The 23,738-nt window shown below is 41.0% G+C and overlaps 1 protein-coding gene and 1 long non-coding RNA gene across 2 annotated transcripts; one reads left to right on the top strand and one right to left on the bottom strand.

The window, feature by feature from the left end:
- The first annotated feature begins 6,198 nt into the window (after nt 1-6,198).
- LOC118143763 (uncharacterized) lies at nt 6,199-23,451 on the top strand. Its single transcript, XR_004728166.3, has 3 exons — nt 6,199-7,243; nt 7,344-7,484; nt 22,819-23,451. It is a non-coding gene; the product is annotated as an uncharacterized LOC118143763 (long non-coding RNA).
- On the bottom strand, nt 8,683-14,800 carry LOC100396682 (cationic trypsin-3). The gene is made up of 5 exons (XM_002751916.4): nt 14,732-14,800; nt 12,203-12,368; nt 11,162-11,415; nt 10,459-10,595; nt 8,683-8,928 (listed from the first exon to the last, which is right to left on the bottom strand). The coding sequence occupies exons 1-5, from the start codon at nt 14,769-14,771 to the stop codon at nt 8,779-8,781; spliced, it is 747 nt and encodes a 248-aa protein (XP_002751962.1). The 5' UTR covers nt 14,772-14,800; the 3' UTR covers nt 8,683-8,778.
- Nucleotides 23,452-23,738: the final 287 nt, after the last annotated feature.

Raw genomic sequence — 23,738 nt, 5'->3', positions numbered from 1 at the left:
AAACTAACACAGGAAAGGAAAACCGAATACCACATGATCTTGCATGTAGGTGAGAGCTGAATGATAAGAACTTATCAACACAAGAAGAAAACAATAGATACTGGGGTCTGCTCGAGGGGATGATGGGAGTAGGGAGAGGAGCAGAAAAGATACCTATTGGGTACTGAGCTTAATACCTGGGTGATATAATAATATGTACAACAAACCCCTATGCTGTGTGTTAATCTATTTTACAAACCTTCACATGTACCACAGATATAAAGTAAAAATTTTTTTAAAGTGTAATTCAGTTTCCAAGAAATTTTTCCTGGATGTGAGGTGATGTGGTGGCTTAGAAAGTACTCCTTTAAGTTCAAGACCAGCCTAGCCACCATAGTGAAACTCCATCTCTACTAAAAATACAAAAAAAAAACCCCAAAAAGTAGCCAAGCATAATAGTGGGTGCCTATAATCCCAGCTACTTGGGAGGCTGAGGCAGGAGAATCACTGTAACCCGGGAGGCGGAGGTTGTAGTGAGCTGAGATGGCACCACTGCATTCCAGCCTGGGCAACAAAGCAAGACTCTGTCTAAATAAATAAATAAATAAATAAATAAAGTACTCCTTTATTGTTTGGGTCTCTTCCCTACAAAATATAAATTCCAATTTGGTTCCTCTTAAATATGAACTGGCAGAATTTTGGAGAACAGGTTACAAAAGTCGACAAATTTCCATCTGTCTCTTCTTCAAATGTTCTTAGAACACATCTGCTTTGCTGTAAGTAAGCCCAAGCCATCCCATACGGAGGCACATACAGAAGCCATGCACAGGTGCTCTGGCCAAAAATCAAGCTGAAGTCCCAGCTGATAGCCATTATCAGTCACCAGACTTATGAGTGAGGAAGTCTTATAGATGGCTTTAATCCCAGCCACCAGCTGCCTGCAAAGCATGAGAGACTCCTAGCAATGATTGCCTAGAGGAGCCCAGTCAAACCCTAAAGCCATGAGAAATAATAGTAATGAGTGATTGATGTTGCTATACTCTGCTAAATTGGAGGTGGTTTTCTATGCAGTAACCAATAACCAGGTCAGGTGACAAATCATTTCCAACTCTACTCTGTTTTCTAATGGTGGTAGGTGAACCAAGTGTTCCAAGAGGGCGATTGTGCCTGAGTGGTTCCAGGGTCCACCAGTGTGGCCTCTCAATCCTGAAGGACTAGAAAGCAATTTATCTGGGTCCATGAGTTTGCTCTAATTGCATGTTTGAGCATCAATTCTGGGAAGTTGTGAGTTGATGGAGGGAGGGATCAAGATCCCTTGGTGGTTTGAAGTGAGCATGAGGTGTGATTCTTTCCATCTTTAGGAGTAAAATAGAAAAAGGATTAGGCAACACTCCAATGAGAGAAGATGTTGGAATCTTTGGTAGAAAAGACAAGAGTATGAGTTGCTCATAATATGCTTTCTGTAATTCTTACGGTAGCCTCTGAAGGTTGATCATAATGAGCTCCGATTGTGACACACTTTGTAGCCGGATGTCCTTGCACAAGCTTCTTATCTCTGTCTTTGTCAGTTTCCTTTCCTGTAAAATGAAGGCCCCAACACGTCGATTATTTTTAGGAAAATGCAAAGAGTTAATATTTATAAAGTGGCTTTCGACACTGCCTAACAAACAGTAAATGCTATATAAATGTTGGTTAAATAAAATAAAAGAACTGTAACCTTAGGATTCCCATATTTTCCAGGCTCTCAGGGACAATATTTTATCTTAACGTCAAAATATTGTTGTGAAGTCCTTAAATCTTTGACATTTTCTTTTCTTTTTTCTTTTTTCTTTTTTTGTTATATATATAATGGTGAAGAGCATGGGCTTTGGAGTTGACCTGATAGGGTTCAATTCCTATGATTTACCAGCTGCCTTATCCTGAAAAGGACATTGAACTACCTTAAGTCTCAGTAATCTAAACTATAAAATGGAAAGAAGATTAGTACTTACCTCATAAGATAGCCACGAGGATTAAATATTATCTAAAAGCACTTAAGCATAGTATATGACACACAGCAGATAGTAAGTGTGAGTTATCATCACTATCACCTTTTTCACCTCTGCAAAGCTTCTGAGTACTAGAAAAGAGCAAACCTTCTGGACGCTCCTGGTGCACAGGACTGTGTGATTTGGCTCCAGCAATGTCCTGGAACTGGGTTCCTCCTGAAGTTAGGGATTCAGAGTTACTGGGCTTTTGTAGATTTCAGCTCTTCCTAGCTCAATGCAGCTCTCTCTACAGAGAAAATGTATTACCCACTCCAGTTCTACTCACGTTTCACTAGGGACATCTCGTGACTAACCTGAGGCTCAGAAAAGATGCGGGGGAATGAGAGGATGGAACAGATCAGTGTTGGAAAGCCTCCCAATCTGACTGTGTCGCACTCATTCTCAGCTGGCTTTCTTCCTGCAGATTAGAGTGGATTAAGGGATTTTTGTAAGATGAGAAAGATTAATACTAAATTTTACAAACCAGACATCCTGAAAATTTCATTAGAGACAAATGTTATCTTTGTTTTATGAAACCTAACACTTGTTTATCAAGAAAAATGCAGAAAGGGACAATATTAATATGAAACAACAGCAATAAAAACCTGCAACTCCGTTTAGAGTTGTCTGCATTCACACGTCAGGCACTGCAAAAGATCTTTTTGCTTTCCCCCATTCTCCATATTTTTTTCCCCTCACCAAAAAAGTTAATAATCCTTTTTTTCTCAAGTGATTCTCCTGCCTCCGCCTCCTGAGTAGCTGGGTCTACAGACATATACCACCACACTCTGCTAATTATTATTATTAATATTATTTTAGAGTCAAAGCCTTGCTGTGTTGCCCAGGCTGGTCTCAAACTCCTGGACTCAAGAGATCCTTCTGCCTCAGCCTCCCAAAGTGCTGGGATTGTAGGAATGAGCCACTGCACCTGGCAAAAAGTTAATCGTTCTTTATACTAAAATTTCTCCTCTTTCTATTGCTAATGTGGTTTGTATTTCCTGCATGAATCTGGAGTAATACAATGTCTGGGGAAAAATCTTTGGTGGAACCCAGAGCTACGGAAGATAAGTTCTCTATGGCATGAAGACCTTTTATTTCTAGTATTTGGTAACTGCTATGATTGACCAAAAAAATACCTTCCCCATCCTGCCTCGTTCTCATTACACAGAAAACTAAAGAAGAGAACTTGTACTGTATACCACACAGCAGAATTTTCTAAAGATCTATTTTATTTTTATTCTTTTAAAATTTATTCCTTAGTCTTATCCTATCTAACCTCTTTTCTTCTTATACTTCTCTAATGTTTCTCTCTCTCTCTCTCTTTATCAGATTATTGTCTTCACCATTAGATCCAGCCTTCAGTTTGTATATCTCATTCAGTAAAACATGGCAGGTAGCTGTCCTGTGGGAGAGTGTAACTCTCTCATCCCATGTGGCTTATGAAGGTGTTGATTGAACAAAAATGTAGCTGATTGGCCGGGCGCGGTGGCTCAAGCCTGTAATCCCAGCACTTTGGGAGGCCAAGGCGGGTGGATCACAAGGTCAAGAGATCTAGACCATCCTGGTCAACATGGTGAAACCCCGTCTCTGCTAAAGATACAAAAAATTAGCTGGGCATGGTGGTGCGTGCCTGTAGTCCCAGCTACTCAGGAGGCTGAGGCAGGAGAATTGCCTGAACCCAGGAGGCGGAGGTTGCAGTGAGCCGAGATCGTGCCATTGCACTCCAGCCTGGGTAACAAGAGCGAAACTCCGTCTCAAAAAAAAAAAAAAAAAAAAAAAAAAGCTGATTTGGGTTGAAGGAAGTAAGTTAAAATGCATGGGGAAAAAAGTATAAAATATTTTGTTATGCCTTTTTCTCAAATGAAATGAGAGATTTTGTCTTTTTTTGTGCTAAACACATGTAAAACAATGTAATAATGTGGAGACCATACTAAGCTACAGTGAAGAAAATTTATTTTTCCTGGACATGGCAGTAAATGGAAATTTCTTTTTTGAGGGAAAAATAATCCTAGTAGTTAAACAGGAAGAAGAAAATAAAAAGGACTTCAGGGGATGAAGGAGGGAGTTACTGATTTTAAAACTGCAATTTCTGAGTTCAAAGTGTTGATTATCAAAAATGGAAAATATGATTTCGAAGTGAGGAAACCCCAAAAGAAAGGTCTATGATAATTCAATGGTGAGAGTCACATCGGAACAGTGTCTATAATTCTGTGTGAGCACTTCTCAGAAAGGAAAATGGAGGAAGAGGTCCTGTTGAGGAGGCAGTTACATGTAAAGGAAGTTTAGGGGCATTTCCCAGAAATCTGCCAGTCTTTCCATTCTACGTGTAATAGAGAGGAAATGCAGTGGGATGATGAAGGAATCTTCTGCCATGCCAGGACGACAATCCAGTGACTCCCAGGGAAGCGTACTCTTTTCTCTTATAATGTTTTTATATTTTTAACCTGCAGATATAGTACATTAGTTGAATGAGAAATTACCACAATGCAAAATTGTGTGAACTGTGAAAGTTCGCCTTGCAAATGAAGACAAAACAAACCTTCCATCAATTCTTCAGATCATATGGCCTTATCTTCTATTTGGAAAACAGTGTACTCTACTGCTATCAGATCTTTGAGCCATAAGCTGGCCTTGGAGGAAACTCGTGGTCTTTCACTGGTCTCTACCATGGTTCGCTCCAAGTCTAATAAGCGTCTCAGAGGCAGAGCTGGCAAGATCTAAGAACACTGCAAATAGAAACAGACCACAGAAATAGGAAAGTCATTTAAAAAATGAACTTGGGTTATGCACATGGATGTGTCCTTAATAATATGCTCTGTTAAGTAACGAAGGCTTTGTATGGGGACTGTGTACACAAAATCACAGTAGACTATTGAGATTGTGTTAGAAGGCTTATATAACTCTCAGGTAGGTTTTGGTGAAGGAATTTGTGCCTCACAGTGAGAAGATGAGATCAGTTAGTGGAGGAGAGAGTGAGTTGATTTATTCTGGAGAAGGTGGGAACTTGTAAAACAAATGGAGAAATGAATAAATTATTGAAAACGATTATTTCTTCAAGAGGTCTTACTGTTTAGATGGAACAGAAATAGAAAGTGATTAGACAGAGCTATTCAGAATGAATGAGAATCTCTGAAACTAAGACATTTGTGTTTGTGCCCCTTCAACAAATTGACGTTTTAAATTGACTTTGAAAAGTAAGACTAGACAATATGTGGATAGCAAATATTTAATTTTTAAAGACCTTTTAAAATTTGATTTCAAAACTCAATAAAGTTTTTACTTTCCATAAAAGATAAATAGTGGTGTTGTAATAAAATAATGAATTAATATGATTTATAGAGAAAAGGGAATAATTTATTTGTAGAGATAAATTTAGTAATTGATCTTACTAAAACAAATGTTTCTGCATAAATATTCTTGAAGCTCTCCCTACTCCTAAGCTTCCATTTGTGCATTTTTAAAAGACTTTATTTGTCAGATATTCTGTTCCTTGCAACTTCCTAAGAGATATGTTCACGTTTATACCTTTCTCTTTTTGCTTAAATGCTTATTTTATTAGGGTGAATGTATAAAAGCTAAGTTGGTTAAAATGGCATATGGAATTTACAATTTAATAAAAATTCACTAATTGGGAAGCATTAAACAAAATAAAAGACTGAAAATGGCAAGAATAAGTACTAAACAAACTGTTGGATATCATAAAGGACTGACAATATTTATAATTTCTTTTCTCTGGACCTGCCCTGAGCTCTTGTCTTTTGTGTATCTCACACTTCCTGTCGAGTCTCAGAAACTTCCCACTGTCTGGGGTGAGTAGGTAGGTATCGATGGTGGTAATTAAGTGGAGCAGAAAAGTATTTCAGAGGGAACAGGGGAAACTCAATCTCATTTGTTCAAAGGAGAAGGCCAAGATGTTTAGTTGACATAGATCTAAGGCTGCTTATATATACAAAGAGATTTATATATGAAATTAAGTTAGACTATACACAAGCATAAAAGCAATTCGATGAGAACAAAGGAAATAAGACAGGAATGGTTAGTTGTAATCAAATATTTGGAGAATGTTGCATGCAAGTCTAAGGAATTTTGGCTGCATTTTTGGGGCAGTGATAAGGCAGTATTAAGAGCTTAGCTTTGGCCGGGTGCGGTGGCTCACGCCTGTAATCCCAGCACTTTGGGAGGCCAAGGCGGATGGATCACGAGGTCAAGAGATCGAGACCATCCTGGTCAACATGGTGAAGCCCCGTCTCTACTAAAAATACAAAAAATTAGCTGGGCATGGTGGCGCGTGCCTGTAATCCCAGCTACTTAGGAGGCTGAGGCAGGAGAATTGCCTGAGCCCAGGAGGTGGAGGTTGCGGTGAGCCGGGATGGCACCATTGCACTCCCGCCTGGGTAACAAGAGCGAAACTCCATCTCAAAAAAAAAAAAAAGAGCTCAGCTTTTCCCTACAAATGTACCATCCATAGTTACAAAAGGATAGGAAATTGCTGATAGGCACATATTTCTTTCAATACTCTCCTCCTCTGAAATATTCATGGTCTGCATGTTTGTGTCCCCCCACTCCCAAATTCATATATTCATTTAACCTCCAACAGGATGATGTTAAGAAGTGGAGTCTTTGGGAGTTAATAGATTTAGGTGAGGTCTAGGGGGTGGTGTGCTTACAAATGAGTAATGTACTTACAAATAAGTACATTAATCCCATCATGGGGGATTAATGTACTTATTTGTAAGAAGAGAATAGGCCTAGAACTGGCTCTCTTGGCCACATGTGGTTGCAACTATGGCTCACTTGGCCACATGTGGGTGCAACTAGAAGATGACCATTAGAAAACCTGGAAGCTGTCCTCACCAGACACCAGACTACCTGATGTCTTGATTTTGGACTTCACAGCCTCCACCGTGAGAAATAAATGTTTGTTGTGCAAGCTACCCAGTTTATGATATTTTTTTGATAGCAGGCTGAGCTGCCTAAGACAGTATCCTTCCTTCCCCTAATCACTGAACTGCAAGTACTCTCTCTTTTCCAAGAATTGCCTGCACCTGCACTGTTCTGATTCCAGTGTGTCTTTCCCCTCGTCTCATTCCAGATAAACATGAGAATCATGTACAGGGTCTTCTGCTCCAAGCCCTCCTTTCAATGATGCACAGAACAATGAAGATCTGAGGGACAACCTGTAGGAGAACTGAAGCCAGAGTCTGTGATGCACTCTCCAGACAGACTGGCGAGAACAGGTAATACATCTGCAGCTGTTTATGACCTCAAGGTGCAATATCTATTTTCTGCAAACTTATCTTTATTTGTGCTTTTTTTTGTTTTTGTTTTTGTTTGTAGTTTAAAGTAGTATAGTGTCTGAGCTGGGATTTAGAGGAACTTGTGGTGAAAAGGGACACAGATTGTCTCCAGAGACCAGGCCTGCTACAGCAAATTTCTAGTTGGAAAACAAGAAAGATCTTGGAGGAAAAGAATATACAGGTAGGTGAAATCATGGAAAACACAGGAAACCTGTGAATTTTAAATATTGCTGCATCTAGAAGTTTCTCTTACTCAGAGAGTTTCAGATAGATTGAAGAAAAAGGAAAGACAGATCATTCTGTTATATCAGCAGCAATGTACTGGGAATGCCCACTTGGGCTTTCTCTTAGTTTTGCTGTGAATTATTTAAATGATTTGAGGCAATTAATTTTAACTTTCTTCATTTTAGTGTCATTATGTGTTGTAAGGTGTGAATGCATGATCTACAACAAAAGTGCATGTTTCAATTAGTTTATTTTTATTTTTAGAGATAGGGTCTTGCAGTGTAGTGGCACAATCAAAGCTCACTACAGCCTCAAACACCTGGGCCCAAGCAAGTTTCTCACCTTATCCTTTCAAACAGCAGGAACTACAAGCATGCACCACTATGCCCAGATAATTTGTTAATTTTTCGTAGAGGTGGTATTGTCCAGGCTGGTCTCAAACTCCTGGCCTGAAGTGATCCTCCCAACTTGGCTCCTCAAAGTGTTTGGATTACAGGCATGAGCCAAAACATCTGGCCCAAAAATACAGGTTAAAATATATACTGTAGCCAAATCTTAAAACAAGTGGTAACAGTGACCTCTAAACTTGTTCACCTTTTTATTTTCAGTGTATCACACAGAGTTTGGCATATTGTGGTGATCAGTAAACTTATATTGACTAGTTAATTAATGACTAAATAACTGTATTAGTCAATTCTCACACTGCTAAAAAGACATATCTGTGACTGGGTAATTTCTAAAGAAAAGAGGTTGAAGCAGCTCGTGGTTCTGCAGGCTGTACAGGCTTCTGCTTCTTGGGAGGCCTCAGGAAACTTACAATCACAGTAGAAGGGAAAGCAAGCACATCTTCACATGGATGGCAGGAGAGGGGGCGCTATCCACTTTAAACAAGCAGGTTTCAGGAGAACTCTATCACAAGAACAGCAAGGGGAAAGTCTGCCCCCACAATTCAAGCACCTCCCACCAGACCCCATCTCCAACACTGGGAATTACAATTTGATGTGAGATTTGGGTGGGGACACAGAGCCAAACCATATCAATAACCTTTCACATTTCCTCAGTATAATAGTTTGACCCTATGTCCACCTTCTTAACAGCTGGTCTCAAGAGAAAGTTCATCAATACTGACAAGGACCATTTTTGGAAATATGTGGTACAAGACAGTATATTTTTATTTAGATACTGTTTTTAGGCATAGAGAAAAGGGGAAGTTGATGAATAGGAAATGGAACATGAAGAGAAAAAGGTGTTTAGTTGGCAGCAATCGTCTCCTGAATCCATTTCACGTAGTTGCAAACCTTGGTGTAGACTCCGGGTCTGTTCTTCTGAGCACAACCATAGCCCCAGGAGACAACGCCCTGCAGTTCTCCGTTGCAGACCACAGGGCCACCAGAGTCACCCTGAGAAAAAAGAAAGCGATATTCAGAGCTCTTATTTATGTGCAGATGAGAGAATAGGCTGCAAAATATTCTTCCATTGTGCTGGGGCCATTGTCTCACACTGCTGATCCATGAAGCACTTTCTCTTCCTCTTGAAACCTCCCAACCCTCAGTCTATTTACTATATCACTAGTTGGTCTTCTTCATCTCTTCTTTGAGTCCCTTATCTTTCCTTAGTAAGCCAATTGGGCCAAGAGGAGGTGAGTACTATGGAGGTTTCATGGTGCTCAACTAGCTCTGCTCCTTCCACTAGAGTTCCTTTCAACAGTTTACCTCCTCAGAAGGGCACTTGGAAGTACTATTTGCACACCATCTTCTGTGCATCTTTGAACTCTTAAACCTAGATCTTAATACGATAAAAATGAAATATTTAATTTGTCCTAAGACTATCCTTCACATCTCACAATCAGTTGTGGGGCCAGTTTTTCAATCCTCTGTGTTTCAGAAAAGGGGAATATGGTAGAGAAGATTGAGAATGAGCTGGAAGTTATGCTTATTTGTTTTTATTTTTTTTGTCTTTTTGTTTTTTTTCCTTTTTGTGGAGAACAGGGTCTCATTATATTGCCCAGGCAGGTCTCGAACTCCTGGGTTCAAGCTATCCTCCCGCCTCTGCCTTCCCAATAACTGGGATTACAGGTGTGAGCCACAGAAATGCTCATTATCACTGGTCATTAGAGAAATGCAAATCAAAACTACATTGAGATATCTCATGCCAGTTAGAATGGCAATCATTAAAAAATTTGGAGACAACAGATGCTGAAGAGGATGTGGAGAAATAGGAATACTTTTACACTGTTGGTGGGAGTGTAAATTAGTTCAACCATTGTGGGAGACAGTGTGGCGATTCCTCAAGGACCTAGAAATAGAAATTTCATTTGACCCAGCAATCCCATTACTAGGTATATATCCAGAGGATTATAAATCATTCTACTATAAGATATATGCACACGAATGTTCATTGCAGCACTGTTTACAATAGCAAAGACTTGGAACCAACCCAAATGCCCATTGATGATGGACTGGACAGGGAAAATGTGGCACATATACACAATGGAATACTATGCAGCCATCAAAAACGATGAGTTCGTGTCCTTTGTAGGGACATGGATGAACCTGGAAACCATCATTCTCAGCAAACTGACACAAGAACAGAAAATCTAGCACTGCACGTTCTCACTCATAGGCAGGTGTTGAACCATGAGAACACATGGACACAGGGAGGGGAGCACCATACACTGGGGTCTGTCTGGGGGAAATAGGGGAGGGATAGCAGAGGGTGGGGAGTTGGGGAGGGATAACATGGGGAGAAATGGCAGATATAGGTGATGGGGAGGGCAGCAAAACGCACTGCCATGTGTGTTCCTATGCAACAATCTTGCATGTTCTTCACATGTACTCCCAAACCTAAAATGCAATTTAAAAAAAAAATCTAAAAAAAAAAAAACAAAGAAAGAATGAGCTGGAATTGAGAAGTAGTACAAAGAAACTAACCTGGCAAGAGTCCTTTCCACCCTCCAGGAATCCCAGACATATCATATTTGTAGTAATCTTGCCTGGGTAGGCTTTGCGGCAAGCAGTGTCAGAGAGAATGGGAGCCTTCAGACACTGCAGGAGATCAGGGTAGTTGGCTGTGTAGTAGAAGCATAAAAAATGTAAGGTTACTCATGAGGTTTCCAAAAATTTATTTCTCAATACCTCTCCCCTCTTCACCAATACTCTCACTCTTTTAATTAGTTGATGACTTCTCATTTGAGAGAACAATATTTTTTTCTAAAAGCTTTTACAAGTACTTCTAATGAATGAATTGTTCTTTCTCTGACAGTAGCATCAGTGACCACACATCTTACATCTGGCAACTTTATTTCTCAAGCAGGTACATGCTCCAGGCAAGACCATATCCCTTAGTCTTTGTTGTGTTTACCTCCTCAGGTTATAGATCTCTGCACATCACTAATCACACTTCAGTTAAATACCCTGATATCTTTGTAATACTTCATTATTGTATCTTCCACATAGTTCTAGCAAGGGAATCCTCTTTATTTCAGTTATTAATGGTATATTTCTGAGACTCAATATATCCAGAAACTGTGCTCTGGGAACTTAACCTTAAGTGAGAATTTGGACTGGCTGAACTTTCACGTCTTTCAGCTTTAAAATCCTCACACTTGGTAGTTCTGTGTCAGGTGACACTTACTGCCACTGCTCAAGGTGTTGCCCCAGCCGGAGATGAGACACTGAGTACCAGTCGCTGCACAGGATCTTGGCAGAGAGATGGTGGATACTCGAGAGTTGATGGTGGCAGCTGAGCTCAGCTTAATCAACATGATGTCATTATCGATGGTGGCTGAATTGTAATTGGGGTGGCGAATAATCTTGGCCGCGTTTATGAATTGCTCATTGCCTTCCACAACCTCAATGTTGTATTCTCCCAGGCGCACTTGGATTCGGCTGGATTAAAAGATATAAGAGGTTCCTAAGAATCTAACTTGAGCTACTTCCACTTGTCCTGACCCCCACCCATTTACAAGCATAAACACAGACACCATCGTTTTGAAGCATTCAGTCACACAGTAATTGTGTACTTAAGGTAGCATTGTATACTGCCACATGGTACAGGTTAGAGTTTTTCTTATGGAGGTGTCACTGCAAGTGCAGACTCGCAGCCCACTATTCTTGTTAGAATAGTAAGAAAGGGGAATGAGAGCCCAAAGACTTGAATAAAACAGTCGAAGAAAAAAAGGAAGTTGGTGGAGATTGATCAGCACTTGCCATTTCTCTCTGGTTGGGATCACCAATTATTGTAGGAAATGAAGCAGGAGTGAGGAATGGCAGAATTTTGAGGGAGCAGAATGAATCATGCATATGTTTAATGTTGTGCTGTAAATTATCTGTATGTTATTGCCTCCATCTACAATTTATACCTGTTGAGCTATAGTGATTAGCACTCTGTAGTGATTCACGTCATAAGGTACTTCTAGGGAAACGTCACTACTCACTATTTCCCTTCTTTATCTTTAGTACCATCATTTGGGAAGACATCAGAGACTCCTAAAGGCTATCTCTCCATGCAAAAGCCCCTTGATAATCAGGCAATGCCTGGGAGAATAAAAAATCTCTGGAGGTCTGAATGCCTCACCCTCAAGCACAGCTCTACAGTTTACTCTGGATTGTGTTTAGTCAGGGATAGAGGATAAATTGATCGTAGCGTATAGGAAAGTGAGTGTCAATGACTTACGACTTGTAGCAGTGAGCCGCAGACACCACCCATTGGTTATTGATGAGGGAGCCGCCACAGAAGTGATAGCCAGCATTCAGGGACACCTGATAGGGGACAGAATCCTTCTGACAGGTGTAGCCCCCGACAATCTTGTCGTCATCATCATCACTAGTGGGGAAAGCAACTAACAGAGAAAAGTTGCCAACTATCAGTTAAACAGATTTACCCTGGAGTTTCCACACTACCATGAAGTTTTTTCAGATTTGCCAAAAGAGAGCAGAGTGTTCTCTTGTCTCACATAATCAGGAAATGGTGGTTTTAAGGTCATCTGAAGAGAAAATTTATTATTCCATACTTTTATATTATATCCACTTGTAACATTATAATTTGTAACATTATAAGTATTTAATTTTAAATTTATGCTTTAACTTTGACAAATGTATTCTTTAATATATGTACTATTCAGACACACACACACACACACACACACACACACACATGCACACATTCAAAGATCAGAAACTCTTGACACAGTAAATGTCCTGAATATCACTTCCTGAGGCTCAAGGAATACTTTTTATATAGAACTCTGCTCACCAGCCACACAGTTAGGGGTAATGCTTTTCAGTAATCATGCTGATGTTGGTTTGTGCTGGTTGGTGAGATGTTATGGGAGAGAGAGCCCCCTAGGTAGCAGAAAGAAGGCTTTTCAAAGACACTTGAGAATGTTCTGGTCTAGAAGGAAATGAGAGATTTATACTTTTGCTCTCCCAATTTCTCTTTTTGGTTCCAGCCTATAATTTCTATTAAAATCATTTTATGGAACATTATAGGGTGACCTTCAGCCTTTCCTCTTATCCCAATTATCTTTCCAACTTATGAATTTATTCAGCTTTTAAAGTCTAGCCCACTGATTTATTAAGATATCTTGTAGCTCCAAAAGTTTGTGATTATATTTTACGAGCCCCTTTGTTCAGATATTTTTAATAGTTTTGAAAGAAGTTTCCAGGTGTGTAGACAGATATATTGAATGTATACCTGCCCAACTTGAGAAAATTTAGTATTATTAGTCATATAAAATTTAGTAGTATAAAAGGAGAATTCATAAGTTCTCTATTATATATGGAATGACATGTTACTTTACACCAGAGAGATTTCTGTGGCAAAAGTATGGTAAAATACAGCCCATAGCTTTTATTCTTGAGGAAGAAAATAGCTTTTCCTATTAGACTCCTTGGTTCTATATCTCTGGTCCTTTAGTGTGGAGAGGATGCAGGCTCTCCTGCACCCATTTGAAAAGCACATGATTAGTTTCAATTATTAATTACAAATTTCTGGAAAGGTCAGGATAGGTCCTCCTTAATCTGGGCTATCTTTTCCTTTTCTCTCCTTCTTCTTTTATCCAGAAGTCGAGAGCAAGTCATGCATCTTTTTTTTTTGAGATGGAGTCTTGCTCTGTCACCCAGGCTGGAGTGCCGTGATGTGGTCTCAGCTCACTGCAACCTCCGCCTCCTGGGTTCAAGCAATTCTTCTGCCTCAGCCTCCTGAGTTGCTGGGATTATAGGCATCTGCCACCATGCCCAACTGATTTTTGTATTTTTAGTAGAGACAGGGCTTCACCATGTGTTGGGAAAAGCAGCAAAGGAGAAAGGACTTACGGAGTGCCTATATAAATTGGTTATGAGTGACATATAAACAAGGAACAACAAACTGCAGAAGGCTGCAGGAGGCCTCTGAGGAGGAAGGCCTCTCCATGCCTCATGTTCCTATTCAGGGTGACTTCGGCTCTGTTACCATGTTACCATAAACATTGTGTTCAAGGACGTAAAACCCCTTTGTAGCACTAGGATGTAGCCAGACTTGCAGTCTCCTTGTAAGGCCCATGTTCCACCAGCTGTATGTAGATAATAAGCTAAAGATAACCACATGTTCTTATTGTAAAACTCCCAAACTGCCACTGTTATCAATCCTTAAAATGACACACCAGTTCTGGCTCACCGATTCACTCCACCATCACTCCACCACACCCTATAGATCAAAATGATTGTAATCAATAAATAGCATGGATAATCAGAACTTGGGGCCTTCACTGCATCCACCAGAGTAATAAAGTGATGGCTCCCTGGTCCCACTGTCTTTCTGAATCTTTTTCTCATTCCTTTGTCACTACCAAACTCGGGGTACATGTGGGTGATATAGGGCTGGCTCCCTACAACCATGTTAGCCAGGCTGGTTTCAAACTCCTGACCTCATGATCCACCCACCTCAGCCTCCCAAAGTGCTGGGATTACAGGTGTAAGCCACTGCTCCCAGCCTGAAGTCCTGCATCTTTATATCTTCTACCCTGATCACTTTTGCTCACTGTGATCTTCTTCCAACAAGTGATATTTAATTATCCACAAACATAAGTATTTTACACTGTCATTTCAGTATTTTAAGCTTTTTGAATAGAGACCAGATTCAACATTCATTGTCATCTTCCAGAGAACAAAGTGAAACAAAGTTTATGGTAGATACCTACTGATTCATTCATTAAAAGAGACTCACCAGCAGCACCCAGGAGAGCAAGAAAGATGAAGGTCTTCATGGTTGCTCGCTCCGCCTGGACTGGGACATAGATAACAGCTTTTCATCCACAGCTCTTTATACCTCCAGACTTGTCTTGACATTCATGACCACAGGTGCCAGAAAAGTGATTTCACTACAAGCTCACAAATCTAAATCTAAATTCTGTGACAGATGGAAGATAATTCAACATCAGTTTTAAACATGAACATTTGCCTACTTTTCCAGAAAGTCATGGGACTGAAAGAAACAAATCCACCTGGTGGGAACTGTGCTCCCTAATAGGTGAGACTGGAGTAAGGCCACAGGACAGAGCTACAGGTGTCTGGATTCCCAGATAAACAATAGGTAGTTGGGCATCTCAACTGTAAATGTTTATTCTAGGGACTACTGTACTTTTGATGTTTAATAACATAGACTCTTTTATAGTTATATACTTTGTATTATGACCTCTCTGGTCTTACATATCCATGTTAACTTTTCTCTTTTTTAAATTTCAACTTTTATTACAGATTAAAGGGTACATGTGCAGATTTTTTACATAAGTAAATTATGTGACACTGAGGCTTGTGGTCCCAACAATCTCATCACCCAGGCAGTAAGCATAGTACCCAACAGGTGGTACTTCAACTTTTCGTTGTTAGAGGAACAATTTGTTTCCCTAAGAAAAAGAAGGCTGCTGTTAATTGAAATTATAACAGAGAAAAAGAGGAAGTTAAAATGCTAATATAATTATCTTGAGCTTTTATTTGCCTTTATTAATTTAGCAATCTTCCCAACAACCATGTAACATACCTATTATAATTCCCACTTTAGAGATGAGAAAACTAAGGTGCACAAAGCTAAGGGATTTGACCAAAATCACATACCAAGTACATGGTAACATCAGCATTCCAACCCAGGAAATCTTCCTTCAGAGTCTGTGATCCTGACCACTATGAAATACTTCTCTCAGTAAGTTCATCAAAATCTGAATGCCAAGATAATGTAAAATTCTTTTTTTTTTTTTTTTTGAGACAGAGTCTTGCTCCATTACCACGCACCAGGCTGGAGTACAGTGGCACGATCTTGGCCCACTGCAACCTCCACCTCCCGGGTTCAAGCAATTCTCCTGCCTCAACCTCCCGAGTAGCTGAGATTACAGGCGTGCGCCACCACACCCAGCTAATTTTTGTATTTTTTTTTTTTTTTTTTTTTTTTTGAGATGGAGTTTCTCTCTTGTTACCCAGGCTGGAGTGCAATGGCGCAATTTCGGCTCACCGCAACCTCCGCCTCCTGGGCTCAGGCAATTCTCCTGCCTCAGCCTCCTGAGTGGCTGGGATTACAGGCATGTGCCACCATGCCCAGCCAATTTTTGTATTTTCAGTAGATACAGGGTTTCATCATGTTAGCCAGGATAGTCTTCATCTCTTGACCTCATGATGTGCCTACCTCGTCCTCCCAAAGTGCTGAGATTACAGGCATGAGCCACCGCGCCCGGCCACAAAATTCTTATCACATAACACAACTGAGACTTATAGAGCATTTAGTATGTGTCCAGCACTATGGAAATGGATTGCATGCATCAACTCATTTGATCCTCACAAACAGCACTGTAAGTGTTATGCCATAAATTTCACCATTTAAGAGATGTGGAGAAAGAGACTAAAAGAAGTCAAGGAGTATATTAAAGTTTCATAGCTGTTAAGTGGCCAATCTATGGTTAAAACTTAAGCAGCCTCACTTCAGGGTTCATGCAGTCAACAGTGATGCCATGAATATAATAAGTGAGAACAGGGCTGGGCACAGTAGCTCACGCCTGTAATCTCAGCATATGAGAGGCTGAGGCAGGCGGAACATGAGATCAAGAGATCTAGACCATCCTGGCCAACATAGTGAAACCCTGTGTCTACTAAAATACAAAAAAAAAAAATTAGCCAGGCTTGGTGGTGTGCGCCTGTAGTTCTAGCTACTCAGGAGGCTGAGGCAGAAGAATTACTTGAACTATTTGGAATTCTGGAAAATCCAAGAAATAGGTTGCTGGAGTAGGAATTTTCCGAATTAATGCAACATGACAGTAGCATACAGTTGAGTGAATCTCAGTGAGAAGTAACTCCTAGCCAGATGTAGCCAGATTTAACATCTATGCAATACATTTGAAACATCCTATCAGGATCTATTTCTGCTTGAGCAAATTATCACTCCTAAAGTAGTTTCTGTTTCTTTTACATTTGAAATACTACTGCTATCAAGATGACTTACTTAACAGCCGTTTCTCAACCTTAGCACTATGGATATGCTGGGCCAGATACTTCTTGGCTGTGGATAACTGTCCTGTGCATTGCAGGATGTTTATCAGCATATGTCTGGTCTCTGAATGAAAACAGCATTTCCTTTGTCCCCCAGGCATAACGACCAAGAATGTCTCCAGACATTGCCAAATGTCACCGGGGAGGAAAAATCATCCCCAGTTGAGAACCAGAGCTCTAAGGAAGAAAGAAGGGAAATGAGACTTTGCTTCAAAGCCTTTAAAAAGAGCCTTAGGCTATGGGACACTCAATACCTACTGAATGAATGGCACCCAGACTGGGGAGCTGCCTTTAATTGATTCCTAAATATTAGAAAATATTAAGGAGTAAGGGAAAGAGCAGTGCCCAAATTGAGGAATGGGGAGTCTTCTTAGTCTGTTTAATATTTTCCATTGCTGATGCTTCAACCTGTGAGGTGATATAACCTGTTTAATTCTGCATCACTCTTGGAACTTCCCCAGAGATTCTTCAGAGATCTTGACCCATATAAAAAGTACAGCATTGTAGAGCATAACATTTTAGAATAATTGGCTCATGTGCTGTTATGGCCCAGAAAACTACCTCTCGTGTGCCCTGGGCTTGATTATTTGGACTCCTTCCAGGAGCAAAAGAGTGAGAGTTGCCAGATTGGGGTGAGGTGGTGTGGGTTGTCATCTAGGATCATTTGCAATTTCCCACACAAAAAATCCTGAGATGAGAAAAGTAGTCCCATCTGGCTACTGGGATGGTTCTCTAGCCATCTAGAGCAATAAAGGGCATGCAAGGAAAATGCTAAGTGATGGTTTCTAGCCTTCAGTTTCTAGACTTCAGTTATTCATTCTTGTACTTTTTTCATGTAAACTACTTACATTTTGATTTTTAAATAGACTTTTTTTAAGTCTCTTTTTAAGCAGTGAGATCAACATTTCTTGTGTTGATGGCTCTTTTATCTAATGTATACTAAAATGAACACACGCTTTTCAAATAAAAATGCTCATCTGAGTACTATCTAAAATTATGTTGAGGACTACTAGTGAGGAGCCTACCAGACTTCAGGAAACATAGTGTTAGGTAGATGATGGGGGAAGTGGGGGTGGGACAAACCAAGGATCACTGGCAGTGGTGGCTGCAGTGTTGCCTGTGAACAGAAGGGGTGTGGAGCAGAGTGGATCAGGATGTTAAGTGAAAGTGATTAGGAGAATGCTCCCTGTGGAAAAGGCAGGTGAATACAGGATTAGTATTTAAACTCATAGGTTAAACTATCAACAATGGGAAATATTGAACAGGCTAAGAAGACTCCCCCTTCCTCATTCTGGGCACTGCTCCTTCCCTTACTCCTTAATATTACCTAGTTTTTAGGAATCAATTAAAGGCAGCTCCCACTTTGGGTGCCACTCATTCCGTAGTTATTGAGTGTCTATATTGTTCCACAGCTCAAGGCACTTTTTAAAGGCAATATCCTTAGAAGCAAAGCCCAATTTCCCTTCTTTCTCCCTTAGAACTCTGGTGCCTTTGTACATATACATGTGTATTTGTCATTTGTGTGAACACATCTGAGTAAAACATCCTTCTATTATTGTGTGGGAGCTTAGAGCTATAAGATACTCTGTGTTTCTGAGATGCTGTGAGTCATTTTGTAAAGCCTGACCCTGGAGAATTGGGATGAAAATTCTCAGACTCAATAAAGTATTTTGTCTGCACTTTATGTGTGCAAAACTTCTGTTCTTAATGACACCAATAAATTCTAACTTATAATCAATATTGAACATGCTACAATGTGTGGGACCTCCTTTCTCAGCCTCATCTCATAAGATTCATCAGCTGTGGGGAATGCCCATATTTTTTTCTTTTGCTCAGCAGAATGGGTGAGTACCTATACTTCTTATTCAAACTTCAAACACATGGTGACCCATAGGCATATGCCAATATTTAACTAACCTGTGTTTGTCACCTTTTTTTCCCATGCACATTGCTTAGTGGCCTTGGAAGACTATTTAAACTTGTGCCTAAATTAGGGGCTGATTAGGTTCCAGAAAATACGTTGACATTTGTATTGGCAAGAAGAAAAGGCTCCAGGCTCTAAAGGCAATTGCATGCTCTTTTTCTCCATAGACTTTTTTTTGTTCTTAGCTTCTCCAGCCGCTTTTGTAGCTAATACGTCACTAGATCATGCTGGCTTTTAACCACTCCAATGTGTGGAGACAATTTTTAGTAAAACTCCTTTCCCTGAAAAAGAATGAATACTAACACATGCACACACACACACACACACACACACACTCTTGGGAGGAGGTCTTGACGTGAGTGTGATGGAGTATATGTTGTTTGCTGAGACATGATGGCAAGGAACACTGAGCCATCCCCAGGCAGGAAACTGCTAGAATGAGCAAGCAGTATGTACTGGTCATGTGCTAGTTAAACCAGCTCCCAAACCACAGGGTATTTGACCTTGTCCCCGTTGCTGGCTCCCAAAGAGTGTTTTTTAGCTTATTTCTATCTTAGTAGTGAACAGGCACTATCTGCCTGTTTAGTCTATCTTTAGTCTATGAAGAAACACTGAGCACCTGCTTATTAAAAATCATCTCTTGTTTACAAAGAGTAAATACATGGGTCAGAGTCTGCTCTGGGCTGTCAGCTGGGAAATGCTGGCAGATCCCTGGTGGTCCCACTGTGATCCCATTTTTTGCACTCTATCTTTATTTCTGTTTCTTAATTCCTTCAGCACCGCCTGGGTTGGGGTCTCTATGACCGAGCTGGTCTCGGCACACACACAACATAAGCAGTAAGGGCAAAAAAAGTGCAAAAGGGAACAAAGTGTGAAGTATACGCTTGTGAACTTGGAAGTTGACATTAAGCTGATTTGCTCAGGCCATAACTGGTCACTTGCTAATCTTTGTAACATATAGAAAATCATTATTAGTGAATAGAATTATCTTTCTTGAGAAAGTGAACCCTAGGACCAGATCTAAGTTTCCTTGAGAACCCTGATCAAGGATGGAATTCATTTGGGGGCATTTTTACTCTGGTGACATGTGATTCTCTCCATAAAATTGTTTGCATGGTTCAGTAAACCTTTTCAATAGAAATCCTAACAGTAAATGTTTTACGCACTTTGCTGGCAATGTAGTCTGTCACAACTACTCTGCTGTCCTACAATGAAAGCATATAAATGAATGAGTGTGGGTGTGTTTCAGTAAAAGCAAATTTACTAAAATCAGCTGTAGGCCATATTTTTTTCCTCAGGCCATAATTGGTCAACCCTGCTCTAGAGGAGAGGGAAGAAACCATTTAATATCCTGTGTCTAGATTTTCAATGATCAAGAAAAGCTTAAAATAAATTAGTAATTTTGTTAAAATATCTCACTTTTTGCTTGCTCCAAATGATTGCGGGAGAAAGAAAGATGTGGAGGAATGACTATTTAGGGCTGAGGTATTAGAGTAACAGAGAATAATGCAGGAAAAGAAAGGAAAACTTGACAGAGACAGAAAATGTACATCAAAGTATGAGAAATAATAAAATGCAGAGAAAAACATTTAAATTTGGTGACCAGAGTTTTAGACTTTATTCTGTATCTAGTTTTTATTGGTCTCTGGACTTTAAAGTAGTATAAAACGAATACCCACAGAAACGATTGGGAAAATAGGACAAACTAACACAATTTTTGATCTACATATTAGGATTTTTGTTACATTCCTCTGTATTCCTGTTCATGGCCATATTCTACCTCCATCCCATAAAATTAGATTGTAAGGCAGCTGGGCATAGTGGCTTATGCCTGTAATCCCAGCACTTTGGGAGGCTGAGGTGGGCAGATCACCTGCTATCAGGAGTTTGAGACCAACCTGGCCAACATGGTGAAACCTCATCTCTACTAAAAAGTACAAAAATTAGCCGGGTGTGGTGGTGGGTGCCTGTAATCCCAGTTACTCTGGAGGCTGAGGCAGGAGAATTGCTTGAACCCAGGAGACAAAGGTTGCAGTGAGCTGACATCGTGCCTCTGCACTCCAGCCTGGGCAACAGAGTGAGACTCCATCTCAAAAAAAAAAAATAGATTGTAAAGCATACCTAACAAAAGACATTGGTTCACCACAGAAACAGACAACTGTCTATCTGTGAAACCCACAGCTGTCAGAACACGTACAAATGCTATCCTGAAATAATTGCAAACTTGCCACTTCTGAATATAATGGGTCAGTGAAGAATTTATATAGAGAAAACAGTCTATTAGATTAGAAGGAAATGGGATTAGGAAGAAAAGCAGAGATGAAAATGAAGATTAAATTGAAGCTAACAGCCAAATAGAGCATATCCTATAAAACTTTCCAGATTAGATGTTATCTGTAAACATGTCAAACATGTCTTATAGCTCCTGTAAGCCCTGAAGCATTTCGAGAATGAGAACATTATTCACAAAAGCTTGTTGAACAAATTAAAGTGGCCCATGTGCCCATGAGAGTTGGTTTTATTCACTGCTCTATTCCTGGTCCTCAAACAGCACCTGACATATATGTATGTGTTCCATAAATACCTATTGGATATTTTTTTGATACTTTAAGTGTGTATACGGAGGTGGTTGGAGGCGTTTCACCAGTAGGTGGTAGAGTTGTTAAACCTTTACTTCGGTGTTTCAAATGCCTTCTTGCCTTGTGTATTCCCCTGCGGAATCCCTTTGTGTATCTATGCTCCCAATGTTGTATTGGGAGGGCTGGGGGCAGATGGCTGAGATGAGGGCAATGTGCCTCCTTCACCTCAAGGAAGAGCTGTGACTTTACTAAAATTCCTGAGTCAAGTGGAGGGAGGAGAAGAGAGGCAGGAGAGAGGAAAGGACTAATGAAGGAATCAAGTGCTCTGGTATCAGGGTTTGCTCCTTGTTCTAGTTGAGAGACCATGTGTGAACAACTCAAAGACACTAAAGTTCATACCAGCTGGACCTGTGTAGCATCATCTCTGCAGTCCCTCTGACCCATGCCCTTAGGGCCTTCTGTTGTTCTAGTCTGTGTTCAGGTCCAGCATCCTAAGTAGCTGAGATGCTCCCTGATATAGGGATTGCAGAGTATGCCTCTTTTGTCCCCCTTATCACCCACTGAGGGGTGCTCCCTCCCTAGGTGGCATTACATTACTGGGTCTTAAAAATACGCACAACTGGCTCCAGGGAAGGGCACCAGGGAAGGATTCCACTGAGCCAGGGAGGTGGCCTCCTTGGGTTCACTGAGATGAGGGAGTGGAGCCGGAGTGTGCCTGTCCTGGATAAAAGACAGACAGCTGGAAGGCATCTGCCCAAAGGGAAGGGGTCGATGTGTTAGAGTGGAGGGAAGCCACAAGTGGGAGGAGGAAGGGGAGAGCCAGTCATTCATTGTGGGGAGGGTGGGCAGCTGCTAAGAAAAAAGCGACTGTCTGAGGAACCCACTCTGTAAACCGGGCCCTGACAAGCTAGTCTAAATTCACCTCTTGAGGTGCTGGCGCAAAGCTTGAAAGGGAAAGAGGAAGTATGAGCTGTAGACACTAACGGTGACACCCAACGGGAGCAGGAGGCCTCCCAAGCAGCCCCTATCTCAGGGCCTAGGAAGCACACCTAGACGATCAGGATGCCAAGCAGGGTGACACGGGGTAGCCCCCACCCCTGTGTGACCCTGCCATGGGCTGCAGGCTCCTCTGCAATGTGGTCCTTTGTCTCCTGGGAGCAGGTGAGTCCTGGGCACAGGTGCGACATTTCTGTCCTTGAATTTTTGGCTTTTTTCATGGAACTGCCTCAGAAGACTCTGTCCTGGGCTTAGTCTGAAGTTGGCTTCTTATTTTTGCAGGCCCCATGGACACTGGAATTACTCAGATACCAAAATACCTGGTCACAGCAAAGAGGACTAAAAGGACTCTGAAATGTGAGCAACATCTAGGACATGATTCCATGTATTGGTACAGACAGAAAGCTGAGAAATCCCTGGAGTTAATGTTTTACTACAACTATAAGGCACTCATTGAAATCCAGACTGTGCCAAATCATTTCACACCCAAATGGCCTGACAGCTCTTGCTTCTGCCTTCACGTGGTCACGGTGCAGCTAGAAGACTCAGCTCTGTATCTCTGCACCAGAAGTCAAGACACAACGTGACCGCCTCCCTGTGGACCAACCTCCTGGGTCTAGTCAGGAAGCTGTGGGGGCAACACATCCAGCTGAGCCTCAATACTTGAGTCAGCATTCTGCAAGACCTCAGCAGAAATCTCAGGCCATCGTACTGTCATTTATTGGATGTGGCAATGCCACATTGCCCAGACTCCAGCAGCCTGTGGCCTGACTTTGTCTTGAACAAGACTGTGCCTGAACTTGAATGTAGGACAGGTGCTGCCAAGTTCAAGTTGTTCCAAGTATCTTCCAGCTGGCTTGTGCCTCTGGGAAATCTTGTGTGAAGCATTTACCACTCTGGCCACACCAATCTGCCTTCCAGTATGAACATTTTTTGTCTTCTCTTTCCACCCAAGTTAGACCCTGGATCCCTGCCGTCATCCCAGATCCAAATATGCTCAGACCTCTTCTTTTGTTTTAAAAAAAAAAAATACCTAATCCCCTCCTCAGATGGCTCTATCAGTGCCTGACCCTGAGGATAGGAGCTCTCCATGGGGCTTGGATCATAGTTCACTCTCCCTGGAGCATGTGCAGAGTTTCAACTTCTTGGTGGTTTCTGTCTTCCATTCAGGACCTTCACACTTGTTCCTTTTCCTTCTGTCT

Source organism: Callithrix jacchus, chromosome 11 (genome assembly GCF_049354715.1).
Source record: "Callithrix jacchus isolate 240 chromosome 11, calJac240_pri, whole genome shotgun sequence".
Classification (NCBI taxonomy): domain Eukaryota; kingdom Metazoa; phylum Chordata; class Mammalia; order Primates; family Cebidae; genus Callithrix; species Callithrix jacchus.
Note: the sequence above shows the minus strand (reverse complement) of the source record. Positions and strands in the feature narration are given on the sequence as shown.